At 31.6% G+C, this 14,780-nt stretch overlaps 1 protein-coding gene across 1 annotated transcript; it reads left to right on the top strand.

Annotated features, from left to right (window-relative positions):
- The first annotated feature begins 5,426 nt into the window (after nt 1–5,426).
- LOC119688000 lies at nt 5,427–13,996 on the top strand. The gene is made up of 2 exons (XM_038102593.1): nt 5,427–6,172; nt 13,056–13,996. Exons 1-2 carry the CDS (start codon nt 5,518–5,520, stop codon nt 13,841–13,843), a joined length of 1,443 nt encoding a protein of 480 aa, XP_037958521.1. The 5' UTR covers nt 5,427–5,517; the 3' UTR covers nt 13,844–13,996.
- Nucleotides 13,997–14,780: the final 784 nt, after the last annotated feature.

Raw genomic sequence — 14,780 nt, 5'->3', positions numbered from 1 at the left:
TCATATCAACAGGCAAGTTGAAAAATCAGCTGTTTGAAATGAGAACAAACGAATAACAACGAATGTAAACATTTTTAAAATGAGCCACTTTCGGCAAATGTAAACACTATATTAGTTTGCGACGTTGAACAATTTATGAAGATTCGTATCTGTTTGTTTCTGTTTAATTTGATTAATGCTAAATTACCTGAATACCTTTTCGATTGCCGGCAACAATCACGATCCAATATATCTCATTTATTTATAATTCCCAGATTTAACTTTCCTTCCACAAGATTTTTTTATATATATATTCTGTCATCTCTATAATCATCTCTTCTAAATTCTTCATCCTAAATTTCTTATTTTTTATATAATTTTTCACTTATGTTTTTTTTGTTTTATTACTATTTTTTTCTTTGCTTTGTCATTTAATAATTTACAAATTGTTATTTATTGCATATAAATTAGTTATCTCCTTTTTTCGATCGTTCGTTTTTAAGTTAGTTATAAGATAATGCAACAAAAGGGGGTTTTCCTTCAACGCATTTTTCAAATAAAATGAATTTTATAAAATAAAAAATAATGCTTATTTATATGATTACTTAATTTGAAAACATATTAAAACTAATGTATTTCCAAAAAAACAACTTTCATAAATAAAAAAAATGTATTTCGTTGTATGTTTTATTATTTGTTCCTATAGTTTTAAATGATTACGGTAACCAGCTAGTTGAATGGACAGACAAATTGTGTGAAATAACTACTATTAAAATAAATATGAAATAAATGTGAAATAAATAATTAATGTTATATGTAAATTAAATATCAAATATTTTAAAACCCATATTTAAAATTTGTGAAGAAAATTTTTGTAAAATTAAGTACATATAGAGTATAAGTTGCATTACATATTAAGAGATATAGACATTTATCATATACTTTATTTTAGTATATTTAAATTAAAACAAAGCTGAATACTATTAATGTGTGTCTATTTTTAGGCGTATGTATATATAAACATATGTAATGCTATATACTAATTTGTAAATTTTTGTTACTTCAAGCGGATTGCTAAAATCGATATTAAAACAAAGTGCAAATGTTTTTAGAATACAACTCTGTTCGAAATTTTTTACCTTTTACCTTGACATAAAAACACATCGTCCACCGAACTTTTTAAATTGTTTAGTAAATAAAAATTTGTTCGAAATGATTCAAAACTGTGAAATAATTTTTTAGTTATGCATTCCTAAAAGTATTATTTAATTTAGTTTTCTATAATTTAACATTAAAATTGTTATAGTTTTTTATATGTGATGGGACATTATGCCATGTACATGACGTTATGTTGCAGCCCGCAAGGATCTGCATGCCTAGTATTTTTTAAGAGTGTTTCACGGAACTCGACGGGTGAATTCAAGACGTAGACCCGGCCGTTCTTGGAACCTTTTAAGTTATTTTAATACAGCGAAAAACGTGTACATTATCAGGTCAATAAGATAGATCAAAGTAGTTTTAATCCTTGCCTGCTTGTGTCAACACAAGCTAGATCTTTAGAATTTGGGCAACGAATTGTTTTTACTGCACTTCAATCAAATGCAGTATGTTTCTCTCATCATATGGAGAAAGTTTCAATATAATTTTTTATAATTTTCATACATGAAACTAGGATATACTTGGATTGTATGATATAGAGCAATTCTTAAGTATGAAAAAAATCATCCATGATTTAGATATAACTTGTATGAAAAATATTTCATTTTGAGGACAAATTGTATTATTCGTAACTAAAATTATATAACATGAAAAATGTAGCCAAAATAAGAATCTTTCTATTGTCTAGTTTATTTATTATATTCTTATTAGTTTATTATTTCACTGCTTATTACTGGTGGATGGAAACAAAATTTATATTCCTTTTAATCCAAATAATTTGAAATTATATTTAGTACTATTATATTCGCTATTTTCGGGCTACATATACACTTTGAAAGTACCATTAAGTTGTCCATTTGCGTTCGTTTTTGAATGCATATGTCCTATATGTTTTCAATTTCCTCTCTTCTGATTTGTGTTTATCCATTTATTGGTTTTTTTTTTGATATCATCTCTCCATCTTGTACAAATCGTTCAAATTTTTTCCTTATTATCCTGTGTACTATACACTGGAGATATCTTGTGCACCTATTGGATTTGTACTTTGCTTTGCTTGATCTTTCCATTAGTTTTAGTAATAAGCTTTGTTTTGTTGGAAAGTTTTGTATACTGTGGAATATTCTTTGAATAAATAAAAATACAGAACTAAATTTCGTTCTTTGAAGAGAAACAGTTAAGACTAAAGTATATATTCTGCTTTAGACAATGTTTCCTACAGAAAAAAATTAAATCATTAGCACTATTAGTGTTATACAAAAAAAAATTTCTTTGATTTATTGAGATTTCAATAACGCAGTTATTTCAATTTATAATTCAGACATGAAAATTTCTTGATACCAGATGCTAAGCATGTGATAGCAGATACTAAAGCGGGAATATATACGTTATGCACGATAGCGGAATATACTCAATCATATTTATATGGAATGCTAAAAATAGAAGAAAATTGGAATTTTTAGATGTCATTAGATGTTGCAGGAGAAGAAACAAGTAACGAAACTGGACACAACAATCCACCGTTTGGTACATATGGCTATGTTTGAAAGACTTATAGCAAAGAGACATTATTCTTTACAACAACATCTGCAAAAATTGAATAAACGTACTTGTGTAAAAAAATTATTTCGATCTTAGTAAATGTTGCTATGATCTAACAATTAACAGTTACGGAACCTCTAGATCATCCAAGTCTACTGAAAACTAAAAAGTTATACAATATATCATGTATAATGTTATATACAAGTATGAAAATAGACTATATATTTTCTTATAATCTTTGTATTAGTGCTAATACTAAATTAGCACTAATGGTATTAATGTACTAATCTAATCAAATATTTTATTGCAATAACAGAATGAAATTTCTGAACAAAGAAGAAGAAAATGATGTACAATGTGAAAAAAATGCTTTATTTGGACAAATCTTAAAACAGATTTATTTTTAACCATTAATGTGAAGTTTATATAATTTGTTTAAGTCATCTTAGTAAAATGACGACAGATGTTCTGCTCAATCAATGTTTCTATCTTACAGTACATTTTTACTATCTAATGAACTTGTCAATTATCTAGTAAAATACGTTTCGCTTTTTATATAAAATTTATTCATACAAAAATGTTCTAATGAGATTCGATTGTTTTATTTATATATGTACCTATATGTATACTTACTCATTTTTTATTTACAATCGCAAGCAAAACATCTGTAAAAATATGTTGCATTAAAACACAAGGAATAAATCTTCTGTTATTAACATCATCTGCAGATAATAATCTATTCAATTCCAAAATATTTTTATTTTTGCGTATCTTTAGTTAAATAATTTAATTTTATTAAAATAGAGTAGTGAACTTGTAAAACATTATTATTATTATTAAAACATTATATCCTAGCCCCCTTGCCAAAATTATCGCTACGCCACTGCTTACCAGTATTGGATTTTATTATCTGGTATTACGATAGATAAATTATATATTTTTTTTTAATTTCTCTTTTCAAGTGCATAAAAAAGGCGATCACTCCCAAAGGCCCACCACTACATTATATTTTTGTGGTATGTATTCTGTAGTTACAGATACTGTATTTGTATTGTATTTTCATATTTTTAATTCAAATTTAAAACTAATACGTATAGTCAAAAGCTACAATTGTATTAGGAATGCAGCCAACCTTTATTCTGCAGGGTGGTAGAACGCCAACTCTTCTGTTTTTGGAAGTGATATATATGTTGCAATTTCACAAAAATGCACATGAGAATTGAATGTCAAAATCATATCTATTTTTAGAATTGAAACCAGTGTTGTTCAAATTGTAAGAAATGTTTGAGTATCATTGTCTTTAATACCTTTAATGCAACGAATCTCAAACTGTATTTTCAAATAGTATTTTTACGTTTGCAGTGTAAATTCACTTCACAAAATAAATTTTTATTTCTTTTAATACAAATATGTCCATATAATTCGATTTAGACGAACGTTTGTATATGATATAGTGGTCGCCAATTATTTACAGCTCCTTGCAAATTTAATCTTTTTATTATTATCAATAATAAATTTTATTATAGTTTTCTGATGTGACCATTATTATTACTATTGTTTATTTTTTTTCCATAGGTGGTGGTGAAGGTGTACATGTTGGCAGGTCGGAAACCAAATGATAAGATTTATTCTAGGCCTTAAATTCGTTTCCCAGTTGCTTCGCGTAATATTCTAACTGCATTGATGAACATTGCCTAGAGAACTTCGTATAAATAATTCGCTTTAAAGTCTGTACTTTATATAAAAGACACATATATGTCTTTTTTCATGTACTCACTATGGATCTACATACTGAGTAGGATGTTACCAAGTGTTGTGTTTGCTTGAGGTACGGCTAAGTGGTAATTATTTGTTTTTCTTGGTGGTTATTTTTTCTCGTACCGCACAAATTATATTACAAAGCAGTGGAATTATAAAATCTAAAATGAGGCTAAGGTTTTTATTTGGGGTATTCCATTTTCACTATCAGTTAGATTAAATCTGGTATACTGTTTATACTATTTTTGGTTGAACTATTAACGATTATGAATATATTTTAGTATATAAGTTTAGGGTGGAACTTAAAGTTTTTAATTTTCGCTATTTTTCTTTCATCAATCTTTCTGCATGTGATGTTAGAAATCGTTACAATTTACTTATTATTTGTAAAGCTTTTTCATTCGCAAAATATAATATCTCCGATAAAGGTCCAGGAAAATTAGTAATGGCTTTTTTATATGGGCGTTTCTTTTTCAATTTTGAGTCATCTGCCAAGACTACAAATTAGTTTTTCCCTATAACGGGAGGTCTAGGGGTTATAACTGTAAAACAAACAGGTTTAATTGCGTTTACCATATACCACTACTGAAGTAATACAGTAATATTATAATAGGTGCTAGATAAAAATAAACGTAGAACAAAGAGCGCGGAGCAGAAAACTATAAAAAAAATTACTACAAGGTTAGGTCACAAAAAAACAAATTCGCTATGTGTGCTATGTGTATTAGTGAGAGACATGAATAAATATATATGTATGCCATCTCATGACAAGGTATCATTTGTCTTCGGCTAGAAAATATTCCGTGTGGCTTTAATTTTTTAAGTCTTATATAAGTTATTTTGCAGAATTGGATACCTTTAATTTGTAGTTAACTGGCTTATGTGTAGCAACATAGACAAAGACTTTGAATTATTATATAGCAATAGTTGATCTTAGTAGTATGGTAAAAAATAAAAAATGTAAGAAAAAAATTTAAATTTAAAATTTTTTTTAACTTTTATCCGTATTAACTTAAATCAATCTCAATCTATTTTAGGTAGTCTAAAATCTCTATCAAGCAACGAAAGCCGATTTCAGTCAAGATGAGTTCAGAAGCTATTGCTAATCGTCTGTCAATAACGTCAGGTTCATCAAACATATCATTTGATGACAGCCAGTCGCAAATGTCTCGCCAGTCATTCCAATCGCGTCAGTCAGAATCACACGATGAGGATGAAGAACACGACGAAGATGACGACGATGAGAGTGATGACTATGATGAGATTCCACAAGAAACATTAATTAGAATACAACTGGAAGCATTCATAAAACGATTAAATTTATTCAAATATGATACACTCTCAGAAGACGAAAGAATAGTACATTTACAACCTTTTGAAGCTTATGAAATGTTTCAAACAATAGAAACTCTTGATGAAGAAATAAATAACGTAAAATTAGAGAACTTTGTGCTAGAAGATTATTTAATTAAAAATGATGAAAAACTCTTATTTGGCATTGAATCTAGACGAGATTCTGCTGCGAAAGAAGCAATGGGGCGGCGTTCATTCATGAGTGTTGGCGGCAAAAGCCTTGCCTTTAGTAAACAATCTCTAACAAAGTCTATAGGTGCACGTTCAGCTAAGCAAAGAGGAAAACAAAAAAGTCCTGAAGCACTCAACTATCGTTGTAAGTTAGAAATCACAGAAAAATTAGAAAGTGACATCGGACACGCAATTAATCTTGTAAAGTTGAAAGGTAATTGAGTTACTTAACAATCTTAATCATATATCTTATGAAAAATTATATGTAAAAAAATTTATGTGCATAAATAGCATTATACACTATGATACAAGATTGTCTTGTTTTATTCAGAATAATAAATTGGATAAAACTTGAATTGGTATTAAGATACTCATAAAAACTATTTCATAATTAAGCTTCGCTTTTGGAAGAATCAATCGCTTTTTGTACTTTTCGGACGAAAATGTCTTTAGTAACATATATCGGTCAAAGTCAAGTCAGTTTTTTTTCATTATTAATTTTAGTTTAGGAAGTCATCAAAAGTTGCACGAAATCAAATCAAGTGAATTTGATTGACTGTGAAAGATCAATAATATTGATTATTTTCCTGATCAAGTATCCATCTCCCTCCCATAATGGTTTCATCTGATGGTACATTATATTGCAACAAAAACCAAGTGATTGATTTTAAATATTCTAGACAAACCTTGAATATTGCCCACAAGCATTATGGAACTCCCAGATAATATTTTGCCTTCATCTTTCGATTTTGTATTATTGAATGAATTTACTGTGGATCTTTATTTAGTAATTGAAGATAATCAGCATTGTGTTGATTTTGTTAGTCTAGGTTTTTTGGGTTTTCTCTTGAATCTCATGCCACATTTTGATTTCGCCTTGTTTTGAAAATACCTCGTTTTATACCAAGTCACATTGGTTGACAATGGTTCAATGGTTTCTTTTAGGGTATTTTTTTTTAAAAGTTTTGCAATTTTGAACTTTTTACTATTTATAGTCGTGTGTCAGACTGTGTAGCACAAAGTGCTTACCGAAATCTTCAGTCAAAAACGCAGGGGTCGCTTTCAGGCTCAGTTAGTCGGTAGGTAACGTAGGTAGGTCAAATTTCGCTTTACTTTAAGGCTTAGTTAGTCTATACGTTTTAGCTGATTTTGTTTACATTTGAATAAGTAAACAAAATATTTTTAATATGTCCACGTAAAATAATCGCGAAATTATTTATTGGCAGTGACATATGTTTAGATTGAAAAAAAAAACTATTTACCATTTATGTATGCAAAACATTTTTATTTTATTCTATTATTTTATTTATATTTTGAGAAAATGAATCAAAATCGTAAACATCAAAAGTTCCAACCGGTATTGAATATTATTATAATTTATATTATATTACGAATTTTTGAAATTACGCGGGATATACCTAATGTTCCTTCGCAAATTTTAAAAATTAAATAAATATAAATATTGTTATAAAATAATTTGTTTTTTATTGCTTGAATGACAGATATTAACTGTTAGCACGTTCAAGCTCGGTTGCTAGAATAAATTTGAGCAAGAGAGCGCACAACTTGAATGACACTCAAAACTGCGAGTCTGCACCGCGCAGAGAACTGCAATGAGTACTCAACACTCGAATCATATTCAAATCATTGACTGTGTTTCATTTATATGCATTTTGACTCTTTTTTTCGTACATTCGACTCCACCTAATTCATACATACAGCTGACAGCACTTATAATAATTTATACTCTCTTCTCATATGATAAACATCGACATTCGACACAAAAGTGATGCAAATGATGTATGAATCATTCATGAGTATTACGTCACAGTCGGGAAAAATTTGTCTGTTGTTCTTTAATGTGCACACAATTTGCTACTAAAGCAACCGCACATGAAGTATTCAAAAACACAAACAAAACACATGCATTTGCAATGCTAACAACAACAGCAACACGCAAACTTTTTGCTTAGCAAACAAAATTCACACAAAATTTTTTCGAATGCTACAAATGATCGAGTGATTCATTTTCGATGAGTATATTCATACTCACCCTGAGTAAATACTATGATTCATGAATCATTTGCCATTTATGCTAATCTACTTAGAAATGTGTATGCATTTTTGTGGAGCTGAATCTTTAACGCTGGCATTCGTTAACGAACGTACTTATGAATCATTTCTGTGGCGAATGTGAATGCATATAAGTAGTGTATGAGATTTTTATAAATGCTTTCTGAGTGTTAAAATTATGAGTCGTTGCAGTTTCAGATATTGGCCTTTGTCGAATTCGATATATTATTTTATTATATATTTTTAGCAAAAGTGAAACACGGTCCGATGTATTTTTAACATGTTCTTTACTTCGCTTTATTAACTATACTAAAAATGAATAATGAATAATAATTACAAAAGGAATATAGAATAATGACAGGCCAGAGTTGCCAGGCAATTAATATTTAAAAAAGTACTTTACATAACAACACCCCCTCTTAAAGTGCTTTTATTATGTATAAAATATGACTTTAATATTTCATTCCTAATTTCCGTAAGCAATTAACATGCTTTTCTGTAGTGAGTCCTTTGGTAAGGACGTCTGCGGGCATTTCTTCTGTTGGCATATATTTGATTTTAACAGTGCCGTCGTTAACCTTGCTGCGAATAAAGTGATAACGAATATCAATGTGCTTTGTCCGTGGATGATACCTGAAGCTTTCCGTTAATTTTTGAGCGCTTTGATTATCATTAAAGATTTCAATTGTCTTACTTGTAATGCCAACATCATCAAGGATTGCCTTTAGATATAACGCTTCTTTTGTGGCCTCAGATATGGCCATATATTCTGATTCAGTGCTTGAAAGCGCTACTGTACGTTGCTTTCGAGCTTCCCAACATATCGCTGCTCCTGATATAATGAACGCATACCCTGTATATGAACGTCTATCGTTTAAGTCAGCGCCCCAATCAGCGTCAACCAGACCATACAATTCTTCATTGTTTTTCTCATACAATAGACCATAGTTGCTTGTACCTTTAAGGTATCTTAGAATTCGTTTTGCTGCTTTCCAATGTTCCACGTTATAATTTGAATTGAACTGGCTAAGAAAGTTTACAGCAAACGCAATATCAGGTCGAGTTGTGACAGCTAAGTACATTAATGCTCCTATCAAGCTTTGATAGGGATACATCTTCATAACACCTTCATCAATTTTTGTTGGTTTCGTTAACTTAATGTTCAATTCTATGGGAGTCTTCACTGGTTTACAGTCTTTCATATTGAACTTTTCAATGATGCTTTTTGCATACTTCTCTTGTGAAAGAAAAACTTGATGCTTGCTTAAATTTTGATGAAACTCGATGCCAAGACAATTACTTACTATTCCCAAATCCTTCATTTCGAAATCATTCGCAAGTGCAGCCTTTATTTCTTTTATACGAAACTTATTATTGGACGCTATTAGTAAATCATCTACATATATTGTCATCAAAACAATGTCGTTGCCTTCTCGCTTAGTGAATACACAAGGATCCTGTTGTACTGCACTTAGACCCATATTCTGTAGTTTCTTTGTCAATTTCATGTACCATGATAGCCCAGACTGACGGAGTCCATAAAGAGCTTTCTTTAATAAACATACAGGTGACTTACTTGATTTAATCGCCTTTAACCAATGCTGCGCTGTTTCTTTAACTTTTCCACACAATATTGTTGAAGTTTTTCCCACTGGTTTTGATGAAACAACTTTGTTCAGGAATGGTATAAGATAATCGGGAATTTCCATGAAGACACTCTCTTCGATCTCTCCATTTAGGTATGCTGTAATGACATCCATCTGATGGATCTCCAAATCCATTTTTGCTGCCAGTGCCGCAAGTAGTCTTATAGATGTTGAACGAGCGACTGGAGAAAACGTATCATGAAAGTCTTCACCTGGTCGTTGTGCAAAACCCTTCGCTACTAATCGTACTTTCTGTTTTCCGTCATCTTTAGTTCGAAGCACGAATCTATTCCCAATAACTTTTCGTGATTTCGGTCTTTCGACCACTTCCCATGTTTTATTCTTTAGTTGTGCCACCATTTCGTCTTCTAGCGCTTTTGACCAGGAATTTGTTTCATCGCTTTCAAGTGCCTCCAAAATCGTTACTGGAGTTTGGTATGTAGTGAGAAACGCCATTTCACAATCTTCAAAAACGTTGTTGTCAGGTTCATCATCTGAATGGTTTTTATCAGCAATTTTTCTTACTGAACTTGTATTTTCGTCTTCGTTGGATGATTCTTCACCATTCCGATTTGACGTGTAATATTCTTTTCGAGGCCTACCGCGTGAATTTGTGCGAATAAGTCTCGGGCGACCTCTTCTACGAATGGAGTTTTCTTCTCGCGTATCTGTATTTTCTACAATTTTCGGATTGACCGACGGTTTCTGATTTTCAGAATTTTCGAACGCAATATCGATATAATCATTTGTTTGGCAGTCATTTTCATTGTTAATATAAATGTTTTCGTATTTATTATGATAGATATTTTTGTTTACGAACACGACATCACGACTTATTGTTATATTTCGTTTTGTAGGTGACCACAGCCGATAGGCTTTTGCTTCGTTTGAATATCCAACAAACATGTAAGGTTCTGACTTAGAATCGAATTTATCTCTAGTCTTATCCTTTTTTAGGACATATGCTTTAGAGCCAAATACTTGAAAATGTACAATAGTTGGCATTTTACCAGTCCACAACTTGTGCGGTACTACACCGTTCAATGCTTTTGTAGGACACCTATTCCGAATATAGCACGCTGTATTTATGGCCTCTGCCCAAAAATTTGGCGGAACTTCAGCTTGTTTCATCATGCAACGGGCCATTTCAACTAGAGTTCTGTTTTTACGTTCAGCAATACCATTTTGCTCCGGCGTATATGGAGCAGTTAAGCGTCTTTGTATACCAAATTTCCTCAAGAATAAATTAAATTCAGAATTAACGTATTCTCTACCATTGTCTGATTGTAAAGCCTTAATTCGTTTACCCGTAAATGTTTCTACTGCTCTTTTGTATTGCTTAAATACATTTAATACATCGGATTTTTGTTTTATAAAATATACATGACAATAGTGTGATTTGTCATCAATAAATGTTACGAAATATTTTGCATCCGAATTTGATGCTGTTCTCATTGGTCCGCACACATCACTATGCACGATCTCTAATAAATCACTTGTTCTAGTTTCTTTACTCTTAGGAAATGGTTTTTGTATTTGTTTTTCACTAATACAAATTTCGCAAGTCGGAAGTTTTTGTTTAGGATTTAATTTTAATCCGTGTACTAGGTTATTACTAGCCAATTTTTTAAGATCGTTTTCATTTATGTGGCCCATTTTCTGGTGCCACTTTTCAATGTCACATTTTTCTTCAGCAACTTGTGCAAAATGATTTTTATTTTCAACAATAAAAAGATTTCCACATCTTTTCGCTCGAGTTATAACCTTCTGATATTTGTCCAATACGATTGCATCTGAAGGGCGAAAATGCACCTCATATCCGCTGTCTACTATTTTTGATACAGAAAGTAGACTTGTACGCAAGTCCTCGACATATAGAACTTCTTTAAGATCAATGTTATTATCACGACCGTATACGTCTACAGTTATTTTCATTTTACCGACGCCGTTTATATTTGTTGTGTTGTCGTTTGCTAAGTTAAGCACTTTATTCGATTTTTGAAAGTCTGTAAAATATTCACGGTTTGCACTTAAATGGGCAGTACATCCACTATCTAGGCACCAATAATTTTCTTTTATTGAGCTAATAAATGCATCTTCAGCATGATAGCTAAAATTATTGTTTACAGATTTTTCCGAATTTTTCAATTGCGTGTTATTTTCAGCTTTTGCTTTATTTTTACATTCACGTGCAAAATGTCCGATTTTGCCACAATTAAAACATTGTTTGTTTCGTTTAGAATCACTGTATCGTTTGTTTTGTTTTGCGTTTCGGCTTTTATTTCGATTTATGTATAGAGAGTTTTCATCACTATGTCTGTCTTCTTTTGTCCTTTGCGATTCAGCTTCTTCTAATATTTTCACTCGAAGTATGTCTGGCTTTGGCAGCTCGTCGCGCGTTTCTAACGCGCACCTGAAAGTATTAAAAGAGTCGGGTAGGCTATATAGGAGCAGTATGGCCAGAAGCTCATCCCCGATGGTGACGTCAATTTCCTTTAATTTTGCCACGGCTTCAAAAAAATCGTTGAGGTGCTTTCTAACCTTTCCACCCTCCTTCATGCGCGAAAGTGCAACCTTTTTCAGCAACGTCGCCTTGCGCGCAGGCCCTTTTGATGAATATGTGGCTTGTAGTTTCATCCACATTTCGTTTGAATTTGTGCATTCTGCAATTAATCTTAATTCTGATGCACTTACTGATAACATTATATCAGCACACGCTTTCTGATCAAAGCTGATCCATTTTGCAGCCGCTTCGCCCGTTGGACACGACGCAGTACCTTCGACATATGACCATAAATCGTTTTTTATGAGAATAGCTTTCATTTGTAATTTCCATGTATCGTAGTTTTCCGCGTTAAGCGGTTCAACTCGAATCACCGTTCCCGACATTTTTATACACGTATTAAATCTACTTTTTATGTGCACGTGCTTTTTACTTCGCAGTGGAAGCGTGCTGGGCCCATAACCTATTATATATTTTTAGCAAAAGTGAAACACGGTCCGATGTATTTTTAACATGTTCTTTACTTCGCTTTATTAACTATACTAAAAATGAATAATGAATAATAATTACAAAAGGAATATAGAATAATGACAGGCCAGAGTTGCCAGGCAATTAATATTTAAAAAAGTACTTTACATAACAACATATTTGTTTTTTAGAATAATGAGGCATACTCACTTGTTTGGTATGAACATACCCAAAATCATAGATTTACATTAAATACATTTTATAAAAATTAATATATAATACATTGATCTAATATATAATATGGTATATTCATAATACATTATTTATTTATGTTATTTAACAAAAAGAAAATCAATTCCATTAATTTTATAAATCGCTGCAATTAATATCCGTAACGTTTTTTTCAGGTATAACTGAATTGAAAAAGCATTTGTCTGTTATGCAGGAGTTAGAACTTCAAGAGGTCGATTTAAATACAGTAACAACTAACTTTCGCTTACGTTTCATTGAGGCCTTTAAAGATCCAAGACAATTGCTACGCTTATCAGAAGATCATCTCAGACCGTTGTTTTTTAGGTTTACTAAACATTATAAAATGTCTGCACAGCTATTGACTTGTGAAACGCGCCTCAAGGTGTCGTGCCTAAAGGAAGACTATGCAGCACTACGTGCGGATCTTGTTGCAAAAGCAGATTTAGCAAATGTTATTACTGCTATACATTTTGAACAATTATATATACAAGCTAGTACGTTTTCAAAAGCTATCAATGAAAAGTTGACACAAATGCAGCTACTTAAGATTGCTACGGGTGATTTAAGTATGACATTTGCTTTGGAGACTACACGTCTACAAAGATTGATGGGAAAAGTCCGTCGTTTAAATAATAAGATAAAGGATGCAATGACTATTCTTCGTCGCTTGGAAAGAGATAAACAAAATAATATAAATAGACGAGTTGGAGAAATTGATCGTTTACGCACTATGAGAAAGCTAGTAAGAAGATATACAGCACCTACTGTGGATGATTATATGATGACTAAACAAGAATATTTGGATGAGGAACAGGACGCATTGGCAATGGCACGTGCAAATGTGATACTTGCAATGAAACGTGACAATGCAATCAGGTTTTGTGAAGAAGTAGCAAAACGTAGAAGAAGAAAAAGGAGGGCCGAATTGAGAGGAGAGATTTAATCCTAAACTTCTACAGTTCAGCACAAATGAATTAAGAACCGTATATTTTATATAAATGAAATATATTTTTATTATAATCAGAAGTTTACTTTTCAGCTGTTGACAATTTGTTGTTATAAACTTATTTTCCGTCCATTAACTTGTTTTATTATTTGATTTATGTTTTTGTAGTTTTTGACCATTCTTGGCCTATTTTTTTTTTACATTAGGTGGAAAGCATCAAAAACCACCATGTGATATTTGAACGCACTAAAACGACCTCTTAGGAATGCATAGAGAATAGATTCCGAGCAGGGGACCATGCAGGACCATTCCCAGCGTCGGGCAGGGAATCTCATTCCAGAATACAGGGAAAGAAATGAAATAGATGATCAAAAACCTTAACATTTATGAAGTAAATATATCTAAGCGAAAAACAAATTGTGTATATGTTTAGAAATGGGTGATTGTAAATAAAATTAGAACAACTAGGATTAATGGATTATTTAAGGGTAAACTCGTTTAATGATCTCCTTTAAAAACACACCTTCTGCTCAAAAAGTATCCGTATTTTGTTGTTTGTTAATTACTCCTTAAGTAATAGATCTTTTTGCATTTTTTTTTTTGTTATGTTGGTACACCCTTTCTTGACGTGTGGTTCAAATTTGAGCGCCATCTGTCTATTAGTTTGTTTACAGCAGCTGTTAATGTGAAACTACTTCAAGTGCATTTAGCGATTTTTACTATGGATAATTCTTGTTGTATGCGATTTTTTGACCAAACACGGCACCACTGTCATCGCTCGGGCACCATATTCGCCAGATCTGGCGCCGTGCGAGTTTTTCCTGTTCCCGAAACTCAAATTGCCCCTTCGTGGTAAGCGTTTTGAGTCGATTGAATCGGTAAAAGAGAATTCGCCGAAGGAACTAAAAGCCATACCTGCACGGGCCTACGAAAA

The sequence above is a fragment of the Teleopsis dalmanni genome, chromosome X (assembly GCF_002237135.1).
Source record: "Teleopsis dalmanni isolate 2A chromosome X, ASM223713v2, whole genome shotgun sequence".
In the NCBI taxonomy this organism is placed as follows: Eukaryota; Metazoa; Arthropoda; class Insecta; order Diptera; family Diopsidae; genus Teleopsis; species Teleopsis dalmanni.
Note: the sequence above shows the minus strand (reverse complement) of the source record. Positions and strands in the feature narration are given on the sequence as shown.

Excerpts from the sequence above, each read along its gene's own strand:
- LOC119688000 (XM_038102593.1), top strand. The coding sequence starts at position 5,518 with ATGAGTTCAGAAGCTATTGCTAATCGTCTGTCAATAACGTCAGGTTCA. Across the intron at positions 6,173-13,055 it reads TAATCTTGTAAAGTTGAAAG|GTATAACTGAATTGAAAAAG; the intron begins GTAATTGAGTTA and ends CGTTTTTTTCAG.